The 19,584-nt window shown below is 44.5% G+C and overlaps 1 protein-coding gene across 1 annotated transcript in view; it reads left to right on the top strand.

The window, feature by feature from the left end:
• The first annotated feature begins 12,051 nt into the window (after nucleotides 1-12,051).
• The window catches only part of LOC122938534 (transmembrane protein 170B-like), a 38,760-nt gene continuing 31,227 nt past the window's right edge, over nucleotides 12,052-19,584 (top strand). Inside the window, exon 1 of the mRNA XM_044294091.1 lies at nucleotides 12,052-12,515. Within this exon, the coding sequence (XP_044150026.1) occupies nucleotides 12,419-12,515 (97 nt within the window). The 5' untranslated portion in view covers nucleotides 12,052-12,418. The remainder of the gene's footprint in view (nucleotides 12,516-19,584) is intronic.

Below are 19,584 nucleotides of genomic sequence, written 5' to 3' on the forward strand. Positions count from 1 at the left end.
TATTCATTGTATATTTGAACTTATGTGGGCCGTTTCTGATCCTGTGTGACTTTAAGGGTCCAGTCACACGTCCCCAATTCGCGGACCTGCACTTCCGGGTCTGCATTTCCGTTCCCGAAAAAAATAGAACATGTCCTATTCTTGTCACAAGAATAGGCATATTTTATTATAGTGCCAGTGATGTGCGGTCCGCGAAATGCGGAACGCACATTGCCGGTGTCCGTGTTTTGCAGAAAAAAATGCAAAATGCAGAACAGAATTGCGGACGTGTGAATGGACCCTTATAGTGGGCATATTGTTTGGTAAATTAATCTAACACAATAAAAAAAATGCTGTTCTTGTGTTCCCATTTTCTGAGAGCCACATTTTGATTTTTCTGCTGATCATCTTGTGTGGGGGCTCATTTTTTGCAGGATGAGTTAAGGTTTTCATTTTGGGGTTGCGAGGGGTAGCTTTCTTTCAGGGGGATCATCCTCACACATATGGATTCAGGACACCAGGTTGCAGGTCAAAACAGTGCATTTATTGTGGCACACCAGCACAAGCAAAATGACAAAAATAATAAACACTCGCCCGTCCAGGCTCTAACTAAACACAATCTTCCTGACTCACCTAAGTCACCGGTCACACCCTGTGAACGCATGTGGCTTTCTCAGCCAATGTCCCACAGCCTCCTAGCTGTACAGAGCACAGTACGCCCACTGCCTCCAGTCCAGTGTCTCTTGGGGAATAGTCAGGGGCGGATTAAGTGCATGATAGGCCCGGGGCTGTCTACCCAACTTGGGCCCCCCCCCCCCCCCCTCCATTTTAGTTTAGTTTTTTTTTTTTTTTTTGTATGAAGAGGCTGCGGTGCTTTATGAGCGCCACAGTCTTTTCTTAGGCCATATGACATCTTCAGACAAAAAAAAAATACCCCAAATTGGGTCCTAAACTGAAAAATTTGGTCGTCAAATTTAAAATACATATAATTGTAATAAAAAAGACATGGAGGAGAATACAGCACCACATACCTGTTACATCCAGTGACATCTCCTGTCATGTAGACCTTCTATTTCCTCTTCTCCTCCATTTGACCCAGACCACCATGGCAAATTCTTTCAGCCGCATCTCGTCTCTACAGTTTGTAACACAGACACGTTAGATTTCTCAATTTTTCCATCAACCTCCTCATCCTGGTGTCCCCACAGTGTCATCCTGCCACCCCCAATACTGTGCCCGTTGTGCTCCCCAATGCCCCAGGAACTATACTGCTGAAAAAATAGTGACCCTGAAAGATATAATTGGGGTAATTTATCAAACTGGTGTAAAGTAGAACTGGATTTCCAAAAGAGCTGTCAAATATGAAAGGTGGAATCTGATTGGCTGCTATGGGCAACTAAGCCAGTTCTGCATTACACCAGTTTGATAAATTACCCCAAATGTCCCTATAGTGTCCACAGCAGCTATAATGTCCCCTAGAGACCCCCAGTAATAATACCACCCTCTATTGTGCTCCAGGCAATAATCCCTGTATAGTGTCCCCAGAAATAATAGAATTGCCCCTATAGTGCCTCCCCAATAGCAACACCCCCATATAGTAATTTCCACCACACTGCCCCCACATAGTAATCCCCCCATAGTAATTTGCCCCCACATTGCCCCATATAGTAATTTGTCCCCACATAGCAATTTCCCCACACTGCCCCCACATAGCAATTTGCCCCCACACTGCCCCATCTAGTAATTTGCCCCCACACTGCCCCATCTAGTAATTTGCCCCCACATAGTAGTCCCTCTCATAATAATTTGCCCCCACATAGTAATTTGTCCCCACATAGTATTCCCTCTCATAATAATTTGCCCCCACACAATAGTTTTCCACACACTGCCCCCACATAGTAATTTGCCCCCACATAGTAATTTGCCTCCACATAGCAATTACCCCACACTTTCCCCACATAGAAATTACCCCACACTGTCCCCACATAGAAATTACCCCACACTGTCCCCACATAGAAATTACCCCACACTGCCCCCACACAATAGTTTCCCCCACATAGTAATTTGCCACACATAGTAGTCCCTCCCATAATAATTTGCCCCCACACAGCAATTTGCCCCCACACAATAGTTTCCCCCACACTGCCCCATCTAGTAATTTGCCCCCACATAGTAGTCCCTCTCATAATAATTTCCCCCCACATAGTAATTTGCCCCCATAGTATTCCCTCATAATAATTTGCCCCCACACTGCCCCATCTAGTAATTTGCCCCCACATAGTATTCCCTCATAATAATTTGCCCCCACACTGCCCCATCTAGTAATTTTCCCCCACATAGTATTCCCTCATAATAATTTGCCCCCACACTGCCCCATCTAGTAATTTGCCCCCACATAGTATTCCCTCATAATAATTTGCCCCCACACTGCCCCATCTAGTAATTTGCCCCCACATAGTATTCCCTCCCATAATAATTTGGCCCCATACAGCCCCCACATTCCCCCCCATGTTCGATCGATTTATCTTCCCTAATAGGTCCTCCTGTGTCCCCCCCAAGTAGGCAAATGAAATAAAAAAATAAAAAATGAACAAAAAATGAAAAAATAATTACTCACCTATGTCCAGGGCCAGGCGCTTGCTCGCAGAGGAAGGCGGGCGGGATGAGTCAGGCGCGTCACAGTGCTGCGTCCCGGCACAGGCGCGCGATGACGTCATCACGCACGCCTGCGCCGGGATTTCACTACCGCATAGGCCTCAGGCCTACAAGGTGAATGCCGGTGATCGGCGACGGGACAGGGAGCTATGCGCTCCCGTGCCCCGCCGCAGTATGTGGGCGTTCGGGTCAGCGTTGGGCCCCCCAGCGGTGCTGGGCCCGGGGCTGCCGACCCGAACGTCCCTATTGTAATCCGCCACTGGGAATAGTGGTCTCTCAGCCTGATTACTTCCAGCTGGTCTCGCCTGTGGTGGAATAGGGGTGTGGACCACACTATCCACCCCTTCCTTGCCTCTACCCTGTGTGAGACCTGTCATTGTCTCACAGGGTACATAGTACTTTGATTTTACACTTTTTGTAAGGCAATGTGATCAAAAAATGGTTATTTTGACACCGTTTTTTTTTTTTTGCAGCGTTCACCTGAAAGGTAAGAACATGAGATATTTTTATGCAGACGTTATGGACGTGGTGATACCTAATATGTTTATATTTAACAAATGTTTTGAATTTTTTTTTGTACATAGTGTGATTATTGAAAATGGAGCTTTTTTTTTTTTACTTGAAACTTTAACTTAAAAAACCCTATTTTTCAATTTTTTTGTCCCATTATGGGACTTCAACATTTGAGGGTCTGATCCCTTTTTCAATGCAATACATGCTGTATTGTACAACATTGACTGTCAGTGTATTACACTGACAGTTCACCTAGGAGACCCAGCCTTGGGGCCTGGGCCTCATGGACCCCAAGGCCTTTGCAAATCTTGGTGCTGCCATGGCAACCATCAGGACTTTGCCATCGCAGCACGGGGACCCGATGGAGTGAGAGCCCCTCCCTCTGCGAACCTCCTATATACCGCAGTCAGAGTTATACAGGATAACTTGAGAAGAGATCTGGTCAGGACCTGAGCAGAAGAGCACGCAGTTTGAGCACAGTGGATACGGCAAAATCGGCGGTGCAATGGAGGGACAAGTACTGCGCAGATTATCTTTTCTCCAGCGGTTGGTACACAGCAGGATTTTCAACAAAGCCCTGATAACCCCTTTCAGTGGAGCTAAGCAGCATTCTGGTGCACAGCATTTGAAGCCAACAACTGTGGCAGAAACCATGGCAGTTTCTGCCACAGAAAACGCAGCGGATTTTGACAGCATCAACATCCACTGCGTAAATGGTCAATGGGCCCTAAGACTAACAGGAGGTGAAGCGCGCGGGGCCACACGGAAGGTGCGATGGCAGGAGCTGGAGAGGATGGAAGTAGTGGCAGTGGCAACAAGGATGATAGTGGCCCTCAAGGTGGCTAATCCCTCTCCCACTAGTGCTCCCTGGGCTATGTGTGCAATGAGTGGAGGGTGCATCCTTTCTTCCCTTGGGACACACCCTGGCCTTTTGGGTGCTTCTTGTCTGCTGGTGTTTGGGTTGCTCTTGATGTTAGGCAGATGGCTGCAAGGCTGGAGGGCAGGCATAGAGGCCGGCGGATGGATGGTGGCGTCAAAGACCAGGCCTATTTGGTTGTGATAAAGCAAGATCGGCTATCACTCCATTCACTTCTATAGCCGAGTCAGCCCTTAGCTATTTTTGGTAGTCTCAAAGAAATGAATGGAGAGGTCCATTTTAGAGATAAGTGTGGGTCCCAGACATTAGGGGAATATCCTAGCAATGTGCCTCCAATGTATGAGATAACACAACCCTTTTAACTCTTACCAGTGATACTTGGTGACTTTAACTATTTTGCCGTGATTATCTGACTACAGATTTTTTGGGAAAAGTAATTATCTTTTTACAGTCATTATCTTGAATATGAAAAGGTGTAAGTTTCAGATATGCTGGCGGAAGGGGCACTACACACAGGAGCCCTCAGTTTCCTCTGTCAAGGAAGCAGCTGGGTTCCTTGAAATACACATTCTTAAGGCCTCATGCACACAACCGTTTTTCGGGTCCGCATCTGAGCCGCAGTTTTTGCGGCTCGGGTGTGGACCCATTCACTTCAATGGGGGCGCAAAAGATGCGGACAGCACACGGAGTGTGCTCCATTCCGAGGACCCGCAAAAAAAATAGCATGTCCTATTCTTGTTCGTTTTGCGGTCAAGAATAGGCATGTCTACAATGGGCCGCCCGTGTCCCTTCCGCAATTTGCGGAACGGGCGGCCCATTGTAGACATGCCTATTCTTGACCGCAAAACGAACAAGAATAGGACATGCCTTCTTTTTTTTCTGCGGATCCGTGGTTTGCGGTCCGCAAAAAACAGCACGGTCGTGTGCATGAGGCCTAAGGCTGCATTACACAGCTCGGTGTGGAAGCGGTCCTTCCTGGCAATCGCCAGCGATCTCCTCCACAGGATGGAGGGGCGTTATCGCTATGCCATTGCTCGTCCCCATGCTTTATAGTGGTTTGCCAGTGGCAGATCGTGATTAGACACCACGATCTGCTGCCTGTGTAACATCCTGGAGTTATGTTACCAAACTCTTTTTCCCAGCTACCACATGTTAAGTGTAATTATATTGTCACTATTGTTATTATATGTATTTTCTAGGCCTGTTTTATGTATTATGCTGTAATTTCCATGTGCACCAGCAGGTGGCAGCAAGATGTAGCAGGACCTTAGCCAGTTTAGTACTGCTAGACTGGAATAGTACATTCCAGTTTAGTCCCCTCCCTCTGTGAGCAGAAGTGGGCCGGTCCCATGTCCTGTTTCATGGGGAGGAGAAGGAAGTTCTAGTTAGTGTACCAGCCACCCCGGCTAGGAGAAGGCTGTGTTAGTTGGAGCTCCCAGAAAATAGGGATCCCAAACCAGGACCCTGTCTCGGTTGAGACTAGAGGACATTCCCAGCCTGAGCCATCAGCCTCTGCTGGTTGACAAGAAAAGCAGCCATCTCCGGCCTCCAGGAAGAAGCATCCCCTGTGAGCCAAGCTGTGAGTACATATCCAGAGTCCAGGAGAAGCCAAATTCCTCCTCAGCTAGTCAGGCCCACACCAAGCAGAAGACAGACAGAGCAGAAGATAGATACCTGCCAGATTCTCCAGGCACATAGTATAGAAGCAGAAGAGATATTGAACCCTGCCATACATTGCCTATACCTGCTGGAACCCAAGACTATTGCTGTAACTCGTATGGATTTATGCTGCATTAAGTAAAGACAAGTTGGATTATATCACCAGTCTTGATCTCATTCCTTACTATCAAAGTTCCTCAGTTACTCCTACTAGCAACACTCAATTTTATTGCAAGCGAGCCAGGATCCAGGAGTCCAGCCTTACCTAGGTAGGAGACACAGAGACACTATCCCCACTCTGGCATTCCTCACCCGGTACGTGAGTTATAACATCTTAAAGGGCCCTGCAACAGTACCCTGCGCACATTGCAATTGGCGTCACAAACAAAAACTAACTATACCTACACCTGACCCAGTCGGCATTTAGTCTTGCGCCAGTGTGCATTGGTCCCAATCCGGCTTACTGCACCTGCAAACGATCATTTTTTAACATTTAGAAAAATTTGGATTGCATGATGATTAAGCATTTGCTCATTCATCGGGCAACTGGCGGCAGTATTACACTGCAAGAAGATCGCTAACGAGCATTCAGCAATTATCTGCCGAAATCGGCAAGTGTAATACAGGCTTTACACTACAGAGTTACATAAGGGGTATAGATAGATACATATGAGATAGCTGGATAGATATGAGATAGATATTAGATAGATGTATAGATATTAGATGTATAGATAGATAGATAAACGTGAGATAGATGGATAGAAGATAGATACAATTGCAGAGAAGACAGCAGCACAGTTAGACAGTATGAAAATGGGTGCAAATCCTCAGGGGAGATAGGTATTACTTCCACTGATAGATCCAAAAAACCAAAAGTGAGGCAGCACTCCAAGTGTGGTGAAAGGGTGAAGACCTGTTTATTTCTAAGGCCTTCACCCTTTCACCACAATTAGAGTGCTGCCTCACTTTTTGTTTTTTAGATGGATAGATATGAGATAGATGGATAGATAGATAGATAGATAGATAGATAGATAGATATGAGATATATATGAGATAGATGGATAGATAGATATGAGATGGATAGATAGATATGAGATGGATAGATAGATATGAGATAGATGGATAGATATGAGATAGATAGATAGATAGATAGATATGAGATAGATGGATAGATATGAGATACTGAGATAGATATGAGATAGATAGATAGATAGATAGATAGATAGATAGATAGATAGATATGAGATAGATGGATAGATAGATATGAGATAGATGGATAGATAGATATGAGATAGATGGATAGATATGAGATACTGAGATAGATATGAGATAGATAGATAGAGAGATAGATAGATATGAGATAGATAGATAGATATGAGATAGATGGATAGATAGATATGAGATAGATGGATAGATAGATATGAGATAGATAGATAGATAGATATGAGATAGATGGATAGATATGAGATAGATGGATAGATAGATATGAGATAGATGGATAGATAGATATGAGATAGATGGATAGATAGATATGAGATAGATGGATAGATAGATATGAGATAGATAGATATGAGATAGATGGATAGATATGAGATAGATGGATATGAGATAGATGGATATGAGATAGATGGATAGAGATGAGATAGATGGATAGATATGAGATAGATGGATAGAGATGAGATAGATGGATGGATAGATATGAGATAGATGGATAGATATGAGATAGATGGATAGAGATGAGATAGATGGATGGATAGATATGAGATAGATGGATAGAGATGAGATAGATGGATGGATAGATATGAGATAGATGGATAGATATGAGATAGATGGATAGATATGAGATACTGAGATAGATATGAGATAGATAGATAGATAGATAGATAGATAGATATATATGAGATAGATGGATAGATAGATATGAGATAGATGGATAGATAGATATGAGATAGATGGATAGATATGAGATACTGAGATAGATATGAGATAGATAGATAGAGAGATAGATAGATATGAGATAGATAGATAGATATGAGATAGATGGATAGATAGATATGAGATAGATGGATAGATAGATATGAGATAGATAGATAGATAGATAGATAGATAGATAGATATGAGATAGATGGATAGATATGAGATAGATGGATAGATAGATATGAGATAGATGGATAGATAGATATGAGATAGATGGATAGATAGATATGAGATAGATGGATAGATAGATATGAGATAGATGGATAGATAGATATGAGATAGATAGATATGAGATAGATGGATAGATATGAGATAGATGGATATGAGATAGATGGATATGAGATAGATGGATAGAGATGAGATAGATGGATAGATATGAGATAGATGGATAGAGATGAGATAGATGGATGGATAGATATGAGATAGATGGATAGATATGAGATAGATGGATAGAGATGAGATAGATGGATGGATAGATATGAGATAGATGGATAGAGATGAGATAGATGGATGGATAGATATGAGATAGATGGATAGATATGAGATAGATGGATAGATATGAGATACTGAGATAGATATGAGATAGATAGATAGATAGATAGATAGATAGATATATATGAGATAGATGGATAGATAGATATGAGATAGATGGATAGATAGATATGAGATAGATGGATAGATATGAGATACTGAGATAGATATGAGATAGATAGATAGATAGATAGATATGAGATAGATGGATAGATAGATATGAGATAGATGGATAGATAGATATGAGATAGATGGATAGATATGAGATAGATGGATAGATATGAGATAGATGGATAGATAGATATGAGATAGATGGATAGATAGATATGAGATAGATGGATAGATAGATATGAGATAGATGGATAGATAGATATGAGATAGATGGATAGATAGATATGAGATAGATGGATAGATAGATATGAGATAGATAGATATGAGATAGATGGATAGATATGAGATAGATGGATAGATATGAGATAGATGGATAGATATGAGATACTGAGATAGATATTAGATAGATAGATATGAGATAGATGGATAGATATGAGATAGATGGATAGATATGAGATAGATGGATATGAGATAGGTGGATAGAGATGAGATAGATGGATGGATAGATATGAGATAGATGGATAGATATGAGATAGATGGATAGATATGAGATAGATGGATATGAGATAGATGGATAGAGATGAGATAGATGGATAGATATGAGATAGATGGATAGAGATGAGATAGATGGATGGATAGATATGAGATAGATGGATAGATATGAGATAGATGGATAGAGATGAGATAGATGGATGGATAGATATGAGATAGATGGATAGAGATGAGATAGATGGATGGATAGATATGAGATAGATGGATAGATATGAGATAGATGGATAGATAGATATGAGATAGATGGATAAAAGAGGCAGTGGGCGGCAGGGAAGAAAGGGGTGCACACAAGCTCTTTAGCGGTCACCAGATGTAAGGCAGCTCTCCTAGAAGTCAGTGTGCGGCCCTGAGATAGAACCCCCAAAATCTACACTTCAGTAAACAGAACGTATGATATCGATATTATAACAATGGCCAGTATCCCTGCCTATATGCATTACAAAAAAAAAAGGGAGGGGGGGGAGTTACACTTTAACAATCCTTGGGTCATAATTGGGGCTGGGGCTGGACTGGGACCAGTGTGGGGCATTCTGATCATTGCACAGTATGTAGAGAGGTCATAATTGGGGCTGGTGCTGGACTGGGACCAGTGTGGGGCATTCTAATCATTGCACAGTATTTAGAGAGGTCATAATTGGGGCTGGTGCTGGACTGGGACCAGTGTGGGGCATTCTGATCATTGCACAGTATTTAGAGGGGTCATAATTGGGGCTGGTGCTGGACTGGGACCAGTGTGGGGCATTCTGATCATTGCACAGTATTTAGAGAGGTCATAATTGGGGCTGGTGCTGGACTGGGACCAGTGTGGGGCATTCTGATCATTGCACAGTATTTAGAGAGGTCATAATTGGGGCTGGTGCTGGACTGGGACCAGTGTGGGGCATTCTGATCATTACACAGTATTTAGAGAGGTCATAATTGGGGCTGGTGCTGGACTGGGACCAGTGTGGGGCATTCTGATCATTGCACAGTATTTAGAGAGGTCATAATTGGGGCTGGTGCTGGACTGGGACCAGTGTGGGGCATTCTAATCATTGCACAGTATTTAGAGAGGTCATAATTGGGGCTGGTGCTGGACTGGGACCAGTGTGGGGCATTCTGATCATTGCACAGTATTTAGAGGGGTCATAATTGGGGCTGGTGCTGGACTGGGACCAGTGTGGGGCATTCTGATCATTGCACAGTATTTAGAGAGGTCATAATTGGGGCTGGTGCTGGACTGGGACCAGTGTGGGGCATTCTGATCATTGCACAGTATTTAGAGAGGTCATAATTGGGGCTGGTGCTGGACTGGGACCAGTGTGGGGCATTCTGATCATTACACAGTATTTAGAGAGGTCATAATTGGGGCTGGTGCTGGACTGGGACCAGTGTGGGGCATTCTGATCATTGCACAGTATTTAGAGAGGTCATAATTGGGGCTGGTGCTGGACTGGGACCAGTGTGGGGCATTCCGATCATTACACAGTATTTAGAGAGGTCATAATTGGGGCTGGTGCTGGACTGGGACCAGTGTGGGGCATTCCGATCATTGCACAGTATTTAGAGAGGTCATAATTGGGGCTGGTGCTGGACTGGGACCAGTGTGGGGCATTCTGATCATTGCACAGTATTTAGAGAGGTCATAATTGGGGCTGGTGCTGGACTGGGACCAGTGTGGGGCATTCTGATCATTACACAGTATTTAGAGAGGTAATAATTGGGGCTGGTGCTGGACTGGGACCAGTGTGGGGCATTCTGATCATTACACAGTATTTAGAGAGGTCATAATTGGGGCTGGTGCTGGACTGGGACCAGTGTGGGGCATTCTGATCATTACACAGTATTTAGAGAGGTAATAATTGGGGCTGGTGCTGGACTGGGACCAGTGTGGGGCATTCTGATCATTGCACAGTATTTAGAGAGGTAATAATTGGGGCTGGTGCTGGACTGGGACCAGTGTGGGGCATTCTGATCATTGCACAGTATTTAGAGAGGGCACAATTGGGGCTGGTGCTGGACTGGGACCAGTGTGGGGCATTCTGATCATTGCACAGTATTTAGAGAGGGCACAATTGGGGCTGGGGCTGGACTGGGACCAGTGTGGGGCATTCTGATCATTGCACAGTATTTAGAGAGGTAATAATTGGGGCTGGTGCTGGACTGGGACCAGTGTGGGGCATTCTGATCATTGCACAGTATTTAGAGAGGGCACAATTGGGGCTGGTGCTGGACTGGGACCAGCGTGGGGCATTCTGATCATTACACAGTATTTAGAGAGGTAATAATTGGGGCTGGGGCTGGACTGGGACCAGTGTGGGGCATTCTGATCATTGCACAGTATTTAGAGAGGTAATAATTGGGGCTGGTGCTGGACTGGGACCAGTGTGGGGCATTCTGATCATTGCACAGTATTTAGAGAGGTAATAATTGGGGCTGGTGCTGGACTGGCACCAGTGTGGGGCATTCTGATCATTACACAGTATTTAGAGAGGTAATAATTGGGGCTGGGGCTGGACTGGCACCAGTGTGGGGCATTCTGATCATTGCACAGTATTTAGAGAGGTAATAATTGGGGCTGGGGCTGGGGCTGGACTGGGACCAGTGTGGGGCATTCTGATCATTACACAGTATTTAGAGAGGTCATAATTGGGGCTGGGGCTGGACTGGGACCAGTGTGGGGCATTCTGATCATTGCACAGTATTTAGAGAGGTAATAATTGGGGCTGGGGCTGGACTGGGACCAGTGTGGGGCATTCTGATCATTGCACAGTATTTAGAGAGGTCATAATTGGGGCTGGTGCTGGACTGGGACCAGTGTGGGGCATTCTGATCATTACACAGTATTTAGAGAGGTCATAATTGGGGCTGGGGCTGGACTGGGACCAGTGTGGGGCATTCTGATCATTGCACAGTATTTAGAGAGGTCATAATTGGGGCTGGGGCTGGACTGGGACCAGTGTGGGGCATTCTGATCATTACACAGTATTTAGAGAGGTAATAATTGGGGCTGGGGCTGGACTGGGACCAGTGTGGGGCATTCTGATCATTGCACAGTATTTAGAGAGGATTTTACAGATTTGTAGCAGCAGCCATAAGGACGTGAGGAAAGTGTCATGGTGTGAACCTGAGGCAGAAGTGACGACCATCCAGGAGAGGGCACAGGAATGCCTCCTCCGCCCGCAGTCTCCTCCTCCAGGATGATGGTGGCTGGGGTGATGAGGGGAGGAGGAGACATCTGATGGGGATGATGATGGTGCTGGAGGATGCAGGTTGGCTGCTCCGGTGCACACACAGCAGCAGCCAGCTCGTCGCCCCCAGCGGTAGCGCCTCACCGGCCGCCAGGAAGAGCTAGTCGGGCAAGGCTAGGGAGCGCCTGGCAGCAGCAGCCCTCTTCCTCAATGTCTCCCCTGCGAGGCTGCTTCTCCTCCCCGCTCCAGCTGCGCCCTCCGCTCATCCCCAGGCCGTCGCTGCTTGGCCTCTTGCTGCTTGAGCTCCTTGTGCTGCTTCTGGAGGAGGAGGAGCAGCTGTCCGGGAGCCCCACGTCTCCTTCACCCCCGAGCACCCTGCCGGCGGAGGAGCACCATGAAGGCGGAGAAGGAGGACCTGTCCATGATCAACCTGTCTGTGCAGCAAGTGCTGAGCCTGTGGGCACACGGGACGGTGCTGAGGACCCTGACCGGTGAGTGCCACTTCAGGCCCCATACAAAGGGCTCACCTCATCCATTGTCACCTCCTACACAAAGAAGTTATTAGTCCACCATGTGTGTTCATGGCCATAGTCGCCCCATGTGAACGACAGCCAGACAATGAGATGGCGGTACGTAACAGTATCTAACAATAGTGCATTGGCCTCCTGGCAGTCTGAGTATTGGGGTCACTATAAACTAGTACTCCTAGTGCTCAGAGGTGTAACTGCCACTTGCCTATCTATGCCTCTACACCCTGCTGACAAGGGGTGTCTCCTTTGCTCCAGCCACAAAATTGGCACCCCTTGGCATGCTGATGCCCATGGCACTGGCTCAAGCGCTGTCACTTGGCTGCTGGGATTTGGGAACCACAAGGTCCTGTTGTCTTTATCGGCACAGTCAGCGCATACTAAAAAGCTTTATTTTTACTGTCGCTTTAGCGGTTACTTAGACATTGTGGTCATTAACCCCTTCCAGCACAAGTCATTTTGGAACAAACGCCATTATGCGAATCTGACCTGTGCCACTTTGTGTCTAATATCTTTGGATCGGTTGGATTGATCCAAGCGATACTGAAATGTAGTTATTTTTTTTGGGGGTGACTCATACTTGATATTGGTCGATATATTTTCTTTTATAAAAAAAAAAAAAAAAATCCTAAATTTAATGAAGATTTGACCATAGGTCCACTTTATGTCGGCATGATTGTTCAAATGTACTTTTTTAATTTTTTGGGGGGAACATTAGAAGGTTTATAAGTTTACCAGACAGTTGTAAAATTTTCAGGGACCAATTCATTTCTGAAGGGGCGTTGAGGGGTTTGTATAGTAGAAAATCCCAATAAGGCCTATTGCACACGGCCGTTTTTTTTCCCCGTTTACTGGCCGTTTTTTGCGTTCCGTATACGGTCCATATACGGAACCATTCATTTCAATGGTTCCGCAAAAAAAACGGAATGTACTCTGTATGCATTCCGTTTCCGTATTTCCGTTTTTCCGTTCCGTTTTAACATAGAACATGTCCTATTATTGCCCGCAAATCACAGTCCGTGGCTCCATTCAAGTCAATGGATCCGCAAAAAAAAACGGAGCACATACGGAAATGCATCCGTATGTCTTCCGTTTCCGTTCCGTTTTTTCCTGAACCATCTATTGAAAATGTTATGCCCAGCCCAATTTTATCTATGTAATTACTGTATACTGTATATGCCATACGGAAAAACGGAACGGAAAAACGGAACAGAAACGGAAAAACAACGGAAACAAAAAACGGAACAACGGATCCATGAAAAACGGACCGCAAAACACTGAAAAAGCCATACGGTCGTGTGCAATAGGCCTAAATCACCGCATTTTAAAATCGCCACTCCTCAAGGTATTCAAAACGGCATTTAAGAAGTTTGTTAACCCTTGAGGTGTTTCATAGGAATTAATGCAAAATGGAAGTGAAATTTGAAGGGGTTGTTTACCCCTTGAGGACCTTTTCTACAGATTTCCCTAGCATGGCCGGATCTGTGGTGGTAATCATCCTTACCTGAACACCACCACTGAGTTCTGGTTCCATCGCTGCCCCTCTGGCTCTGCAGGTGCCCCGTCAACATCCAGTTTGATGCAGGTCATGTGACTGTTGCAGCCAAAGCCTGGCTGCAGCAGTCATATGTCACCCATACTTCAAGTGCAGCCCTCACGTGACCAGCGTCAAAGTGGGTATTGGCGTGGGGAGACTCGGGACATGCAGTGTCGGCGGGCAGCTACGGAGGTGGAACCCAGCGGTTGGCATCAGATGAGTATTATTACCATCAGCCATATAGCCGCACTGGGAGATCTGTAGAAAGGGTTCCCAAGGCCTGGACAACCCCTTTTAAATGGTTCATTTTTATTTATTTCATTTCAGTTAATTAATTAATTTATTTATTGGACACAGTAGCAAATAGAAGAGAGAAAATACTCAATATTTGTTACCCTGATTCTGTAGTTTTTGGAAATATCCAATATGTAGTCCTAGTGTGCTACTCTAATACCAAAGAAAACCACAGAAATAAGATAATAATGCACTTAGTAAAGTAGATGCAAGCACTATATATGGACAAAGTCCTCACTCTGATATGATAATATCTGAGACACTTAGTCAATATATTTTGATCAAAACACATCTAAGCCCGCCTACCGAACGCCAAGGTGGTCTCAGGTCAGACGGGTCCTACGCTAAACCTACCTAAGCCGTTGGGCTTCTATGTTCAGGAGCGCACATATAGTGTGGTGCTCTTAGTCACCTCCATGTGCATCAAGCAACGAATGGGAGGAGGAGCAAGCACGGAACGGTGCAACGGATGCGGACAGCACACGGAGTGCTGTCCGCATCTTTAGCGGCCCCATTGAAGTGAATGGGTCCGCATCCGAGCCGCAAAAACTGCGGCTCGGATGCGGACCCGAACAACGGTTGTGTGCATGAGGCCTTAGGCCACGTGACTGATGAACGTGTCATCACCGGCCTAGGAAAAGCTTTGAGAAGGCCACAGCACCACTGCGAGCACCACTGCCTTCTCGAACATCTGGGTGTCGGTGAGGGTCATCAATATTAAAGGGGTTCTGCAGTTCTTTTAAACTGATGACCTATCCTCTGGAAAGATCATCAGCATCTGATTGGCGGGGTTCTGACACCCGGGACCCCTGCCGATCAGCTGTTTGAGAAGGCAGTGGCGCTCCAGGAGGCCCAGTGACATCACGACTAGAATCACTGGCCTGGGAGCGGCTAAGCTCCATTTAAGTGAACAGAGCTTAGCCGCGCCCAGGCCAGTGATGATACTAGTCGTCGTGACGTCACTGGGCCTGAAGGAAACCGAGAGAAGGCCGCAACGCTCCTGGAGCGCCGCTGCCTTCTCAAACAGCTGATCGGCAGAGGTCCCGGGTGTCGGACCCCCGCCGATCAGATGCTGATGATCTAACTAGAGGATAGATTATCAGTTTAAAAGAACTGCAGAACCCCTTTAAGGGTCCATTCACACGTCCGTTGTTTCTTTCCTGATCTGTTCCGTTTTTTGCGGAACAGATCAGGACCAGTTCTGGACCCATTCATTTTCAATGGGTCCTGAAAAAAATCGGACAACACAATGTGTGCTGTCTGTTTCCGTTGTTCCGTTCCGCATGTCCGATTAAATATAAAACTTGTCCTATTCTTTTCCGCAAAAATCGGATCCTGGTACAATACAAAGTCAATGGTTCCGCAAAAAACGGATGACATTCGTATGTCATTACGTATGTCATCCGTTTTATGCGGAATCCGTTCCTGGAAATTAAATCCTGCCCACAGAAATCACTTATTCACTTAAAAAAAAATAAAAAATTTCAAAGAAATCCAAACAACTTTATTTGCTTTGTGAAATTTATACATGTTTCCGTTTTTTGCGGATCCGCAAAAAACAGATGACATACGGATGACATACGGAAACATTTTCAGGAACAACGGATCCGCAAAAAACGGGATATAGAAAAATACTGACGTGTGAATGTAGCCTAAATGTGAGCATTTTGACCCCACAGGAGTGTAACAGACATTATTACAAGTGGACAATAAAAAAAAATAAAAAAATTATTTTCAACGATTTTCAGTTTTAGTTCCCAATTTTTAATTTTCACAATAGGAGAAAAAGCACAGCACAAATTGTTACATAATTTCCCCCCAGAAATGCGCATACCGGTAAATGGTTGCAAACTGCTGTTTGGGGGATATGGCAGGGCTCAGGCGGAAAAAGGATCGCCATTTGGCTTTTGAAGTGGAGATTTTGCCGGAATGGGTTTGGTTGCTGTGTTGCATTTGCAGAGCCCCTGTGGTACCAGCACGGTGGAAAACGCCAAGAAATTACATTTTGGTAACTACACCCCTGAAGGAATTCAGCTAGGGATGTAGCGACCCCACAGATGTTTCATAGAATTTATTAGCATTGGACCGTGAAAATGAAAAATGTTATTTATTTTTATTAGTATGTTGCTTTAGCCCCAAATTTTTCATTTTCACAACTGATAAAAGGATAAAAAGCATTCTACAATTTGTTACACAATCTCTCCTGAGTATGAAAATATCCAATATGTGGAGATATACTGCTATGTGGATTTTGGAACATGGAGTTTGCGGAAGTGATTTTTAACCCTTTGAACACCTGAAATGTTTAAATTCTTCGTTTTTCACTACTTACCTTTCCAGGGCCATAAGTTTTTTATTTTTCTGTTCCTATAGCCGTATGAGGGCTTGCTTTTTGCAGGACAAGTTGCACTTTCTAATTCCACCATTTAATAATGCACACTGTGCAATGGGGAGCTGGAAAAAAAAATCCATATGTGGTGAAATTGGAAAAAATAACGCAATTCTGCAACAGTTTTATGGGTTTTGTTTTTACGGCGTTCCTTATATGGTAAAACTGACCTGTTACTTTCGTCATCCAGGTCAGTACTATTACAGTGATACCATATATGTATAGTTTTTCTTGCATTTTAATTCTAAAAAAATAAGTCTTGAATTTTTTTTAATTTTTGTCGCCCCTATAACTTTTTTGTAGTTATGTGTATGGAGCTATGTGAGGGCTCATTTTATCATTGATACCATTTTGGGGTGTGTATGACTTTTCAATCAACCCAAAAAACGGCGAATCGTCCATTTTGATTTTTTTTTTCTGTTTCGCCCGATGCCCATGATGTGTATTTATTTTATTATTTATGTATTTTTATGTTCATTTTTTGGGGCTCCATAGGAACTAATGTGCGGCAGCCTCGTATCATTGGTGAATACAGAGGCTGCTGCACACACACTGGCTCCCCTGATCCTCACTGGGGGGAGCCGAAACACACCTGGAAGCGTCCGTTTACGGGTTTTTGCACCTTAAGATGCCATGGTTACATTTGATAATGACGTGAGAGGATAAAAGTCCACGATCGGCATTACCGCCAGTCGCAGACATTAGGCCTGCACTCGGTTGCTTTGGTGCCCGCTCTGGAATGGGCGCCATCTTTAAAGACCCGACATGTGACGTACTATTATGTCACATGTCGGGAAGGGTTTAAGAGCAATAACTTTTTCAGTTGTTTTGTTGACTGACCTGTGTGAGCACTTGTTTTTTATAGGACAAGCTGTAGTTTTCATGGATACAATATTAGGCTACTTTCTCATCTGCACTTTGGTTTCCGGTTTTGAGATCTCGCAGAGGATGTCCAAACTGGACCAAAATGGTTCAGTTTGATTTAACACATCAGGATGCATCCGTTCCGTTAGGATGCAGTTGTGTTAAATTGAAATGGAACAAACCAGATCTCTCACGATCTGTCACTAAAAACTGTCTAAGTCGATGGATGATGGATCTGTTTTTATAGGATCAGAAAAAATATATATCTGGCACCATTGACTTACATTGTTTTTAGTGACGGATCTGGTTGGTTCTGTTTCAATGACCGGACACAAAAACGCAGCTTGCAGCGGTTTTGTATCTGGTCACAAATCGGAATGCTACCGGAAGGGAATGCATCCTGAAGGGAGCATACCCCATTTTCAATACATTGGCCTTAAACAGACCCATTTTGGCCTGGTTTTGAGATCTTCCAATGGATCTCAAAACCGGAATGCCAAAACGCTGATGTGAAAGTATCCTTAGGGTACATATGGCTTTGACCAATTTTTATTTCATTTTTTGGGAGGTGAGGTTTAAAAGAAAATGCAATTCAGTGTCTTTTTATTATTATTTTTCATTGGGTTAACTGTGTGGCATAAATGACGTTTTATTTTATTCTGTGGTTCATACGTATTATTTTTATACCAAACTTACCATATATTTCGGACTATGAGACGCATCCAGGATTTGGAGAGGAAAATTAGAAAAAAATATTTTCCATCAGACCTCACAGTAGACCCTCAAATCAGATGCCAATTCTTCATCAGACCTCAGATCAGACCCCCATTAGACCCCCAAATTAGACCCCCATTCTATAACAGACCTCCCTCAAGCTCCATCAGCCTCAGATCAGACCCTCCAACTTCCATCAGCCTCAGATCAACCTTCTATAAGACCCCACAGCCTCCATCAGCCTAAGGTCAGACCCTCCAGCCTCCATCAGACTCAGATCACGGACCCCTCAGCCCCAGTCAGCCTCAGATTGGACCCCCCAACCCCAATCAGACCTCAGAGTGGACCCCCCAGCCCTGATCAGACCTCAAATCAGACATTACAAATTTTTTTATAAACTTACTTCACTTGCCATTGACGGTGCAGCACATCTAGGACTCACCACTTCATCGTTTCTTCCGGGTCTCGCTGTGCATTGTGACCTGACGGCACACAGTATTAGCACTGCCCTCCCTGTGCCTCTCGCATGCTAATGACTGCTTTCATAATGGAAACTGTCAGAAGCATTCAGACTATAAAACGCACTGCCACTTTGCGTCTTATAGTCTAAAAAATACTGTATGTAGTTTTCTTATGTATTAATCCCTTTTTATACTATTTTCTTGAGAGATAAAAGGTGACCAAAATCTGTAATTCTGTCTTTTTTATGGCGTTTACTTGGGAAATTGAGCTTCCAATGCTGTACAATATACTGCAGCTGTTATCCACGTTCGTAGCTGGCCTCCAGGATTTGACCTCTGGTCACCATAGCAACCATCAGCAGCCTGCAATCACATTACAGGGTGACGATGACTAGAGAAAGTTGTTATTCACTGTGGGATCTAAGGGTTGAAACTGCCAACACCTGCCAACACCTGCTGTGGATGACGTGGGCACAGCCTCTGAGCTCACGCTCCGCTCGAAGTGTACATCCAGATGTGGCAGAGCACATGCTATATAGAAGTATAGATACATACATTTGCGGGAAGGGGTCGGAACCTCTGCCCAATTAGAAAAAGGGCAGCAATGTTTAACACTGACAAATGTAAGTTTATGCACATTGGAAGGAATAATGCAAGTCATCCGTACATACTAAATGGTAAAACACTAGGTAACACTGGCATGGAAACGGACCTAGGAATTTTAATGAACAGCAAACTAAGCTGTAAAAACCAGTGTCAGGCAGCTGCTGCCAA

Source organism: Bufo gargarizans, chromosome 5 (genome assembly GCF_014858855.1).
Source record: "Bufo gargarizans isolate SCDJY-AF-19 chromosome 5, ASM1485885v1, whole genome shotgun sequence".
NCBI classification, from domain to species: domain Eukaryota; kingdom Metazoa; phylum Chordata; class Amphibia; order Anura; family Bufonidae; genus Bufo; species Bufo gargarizans.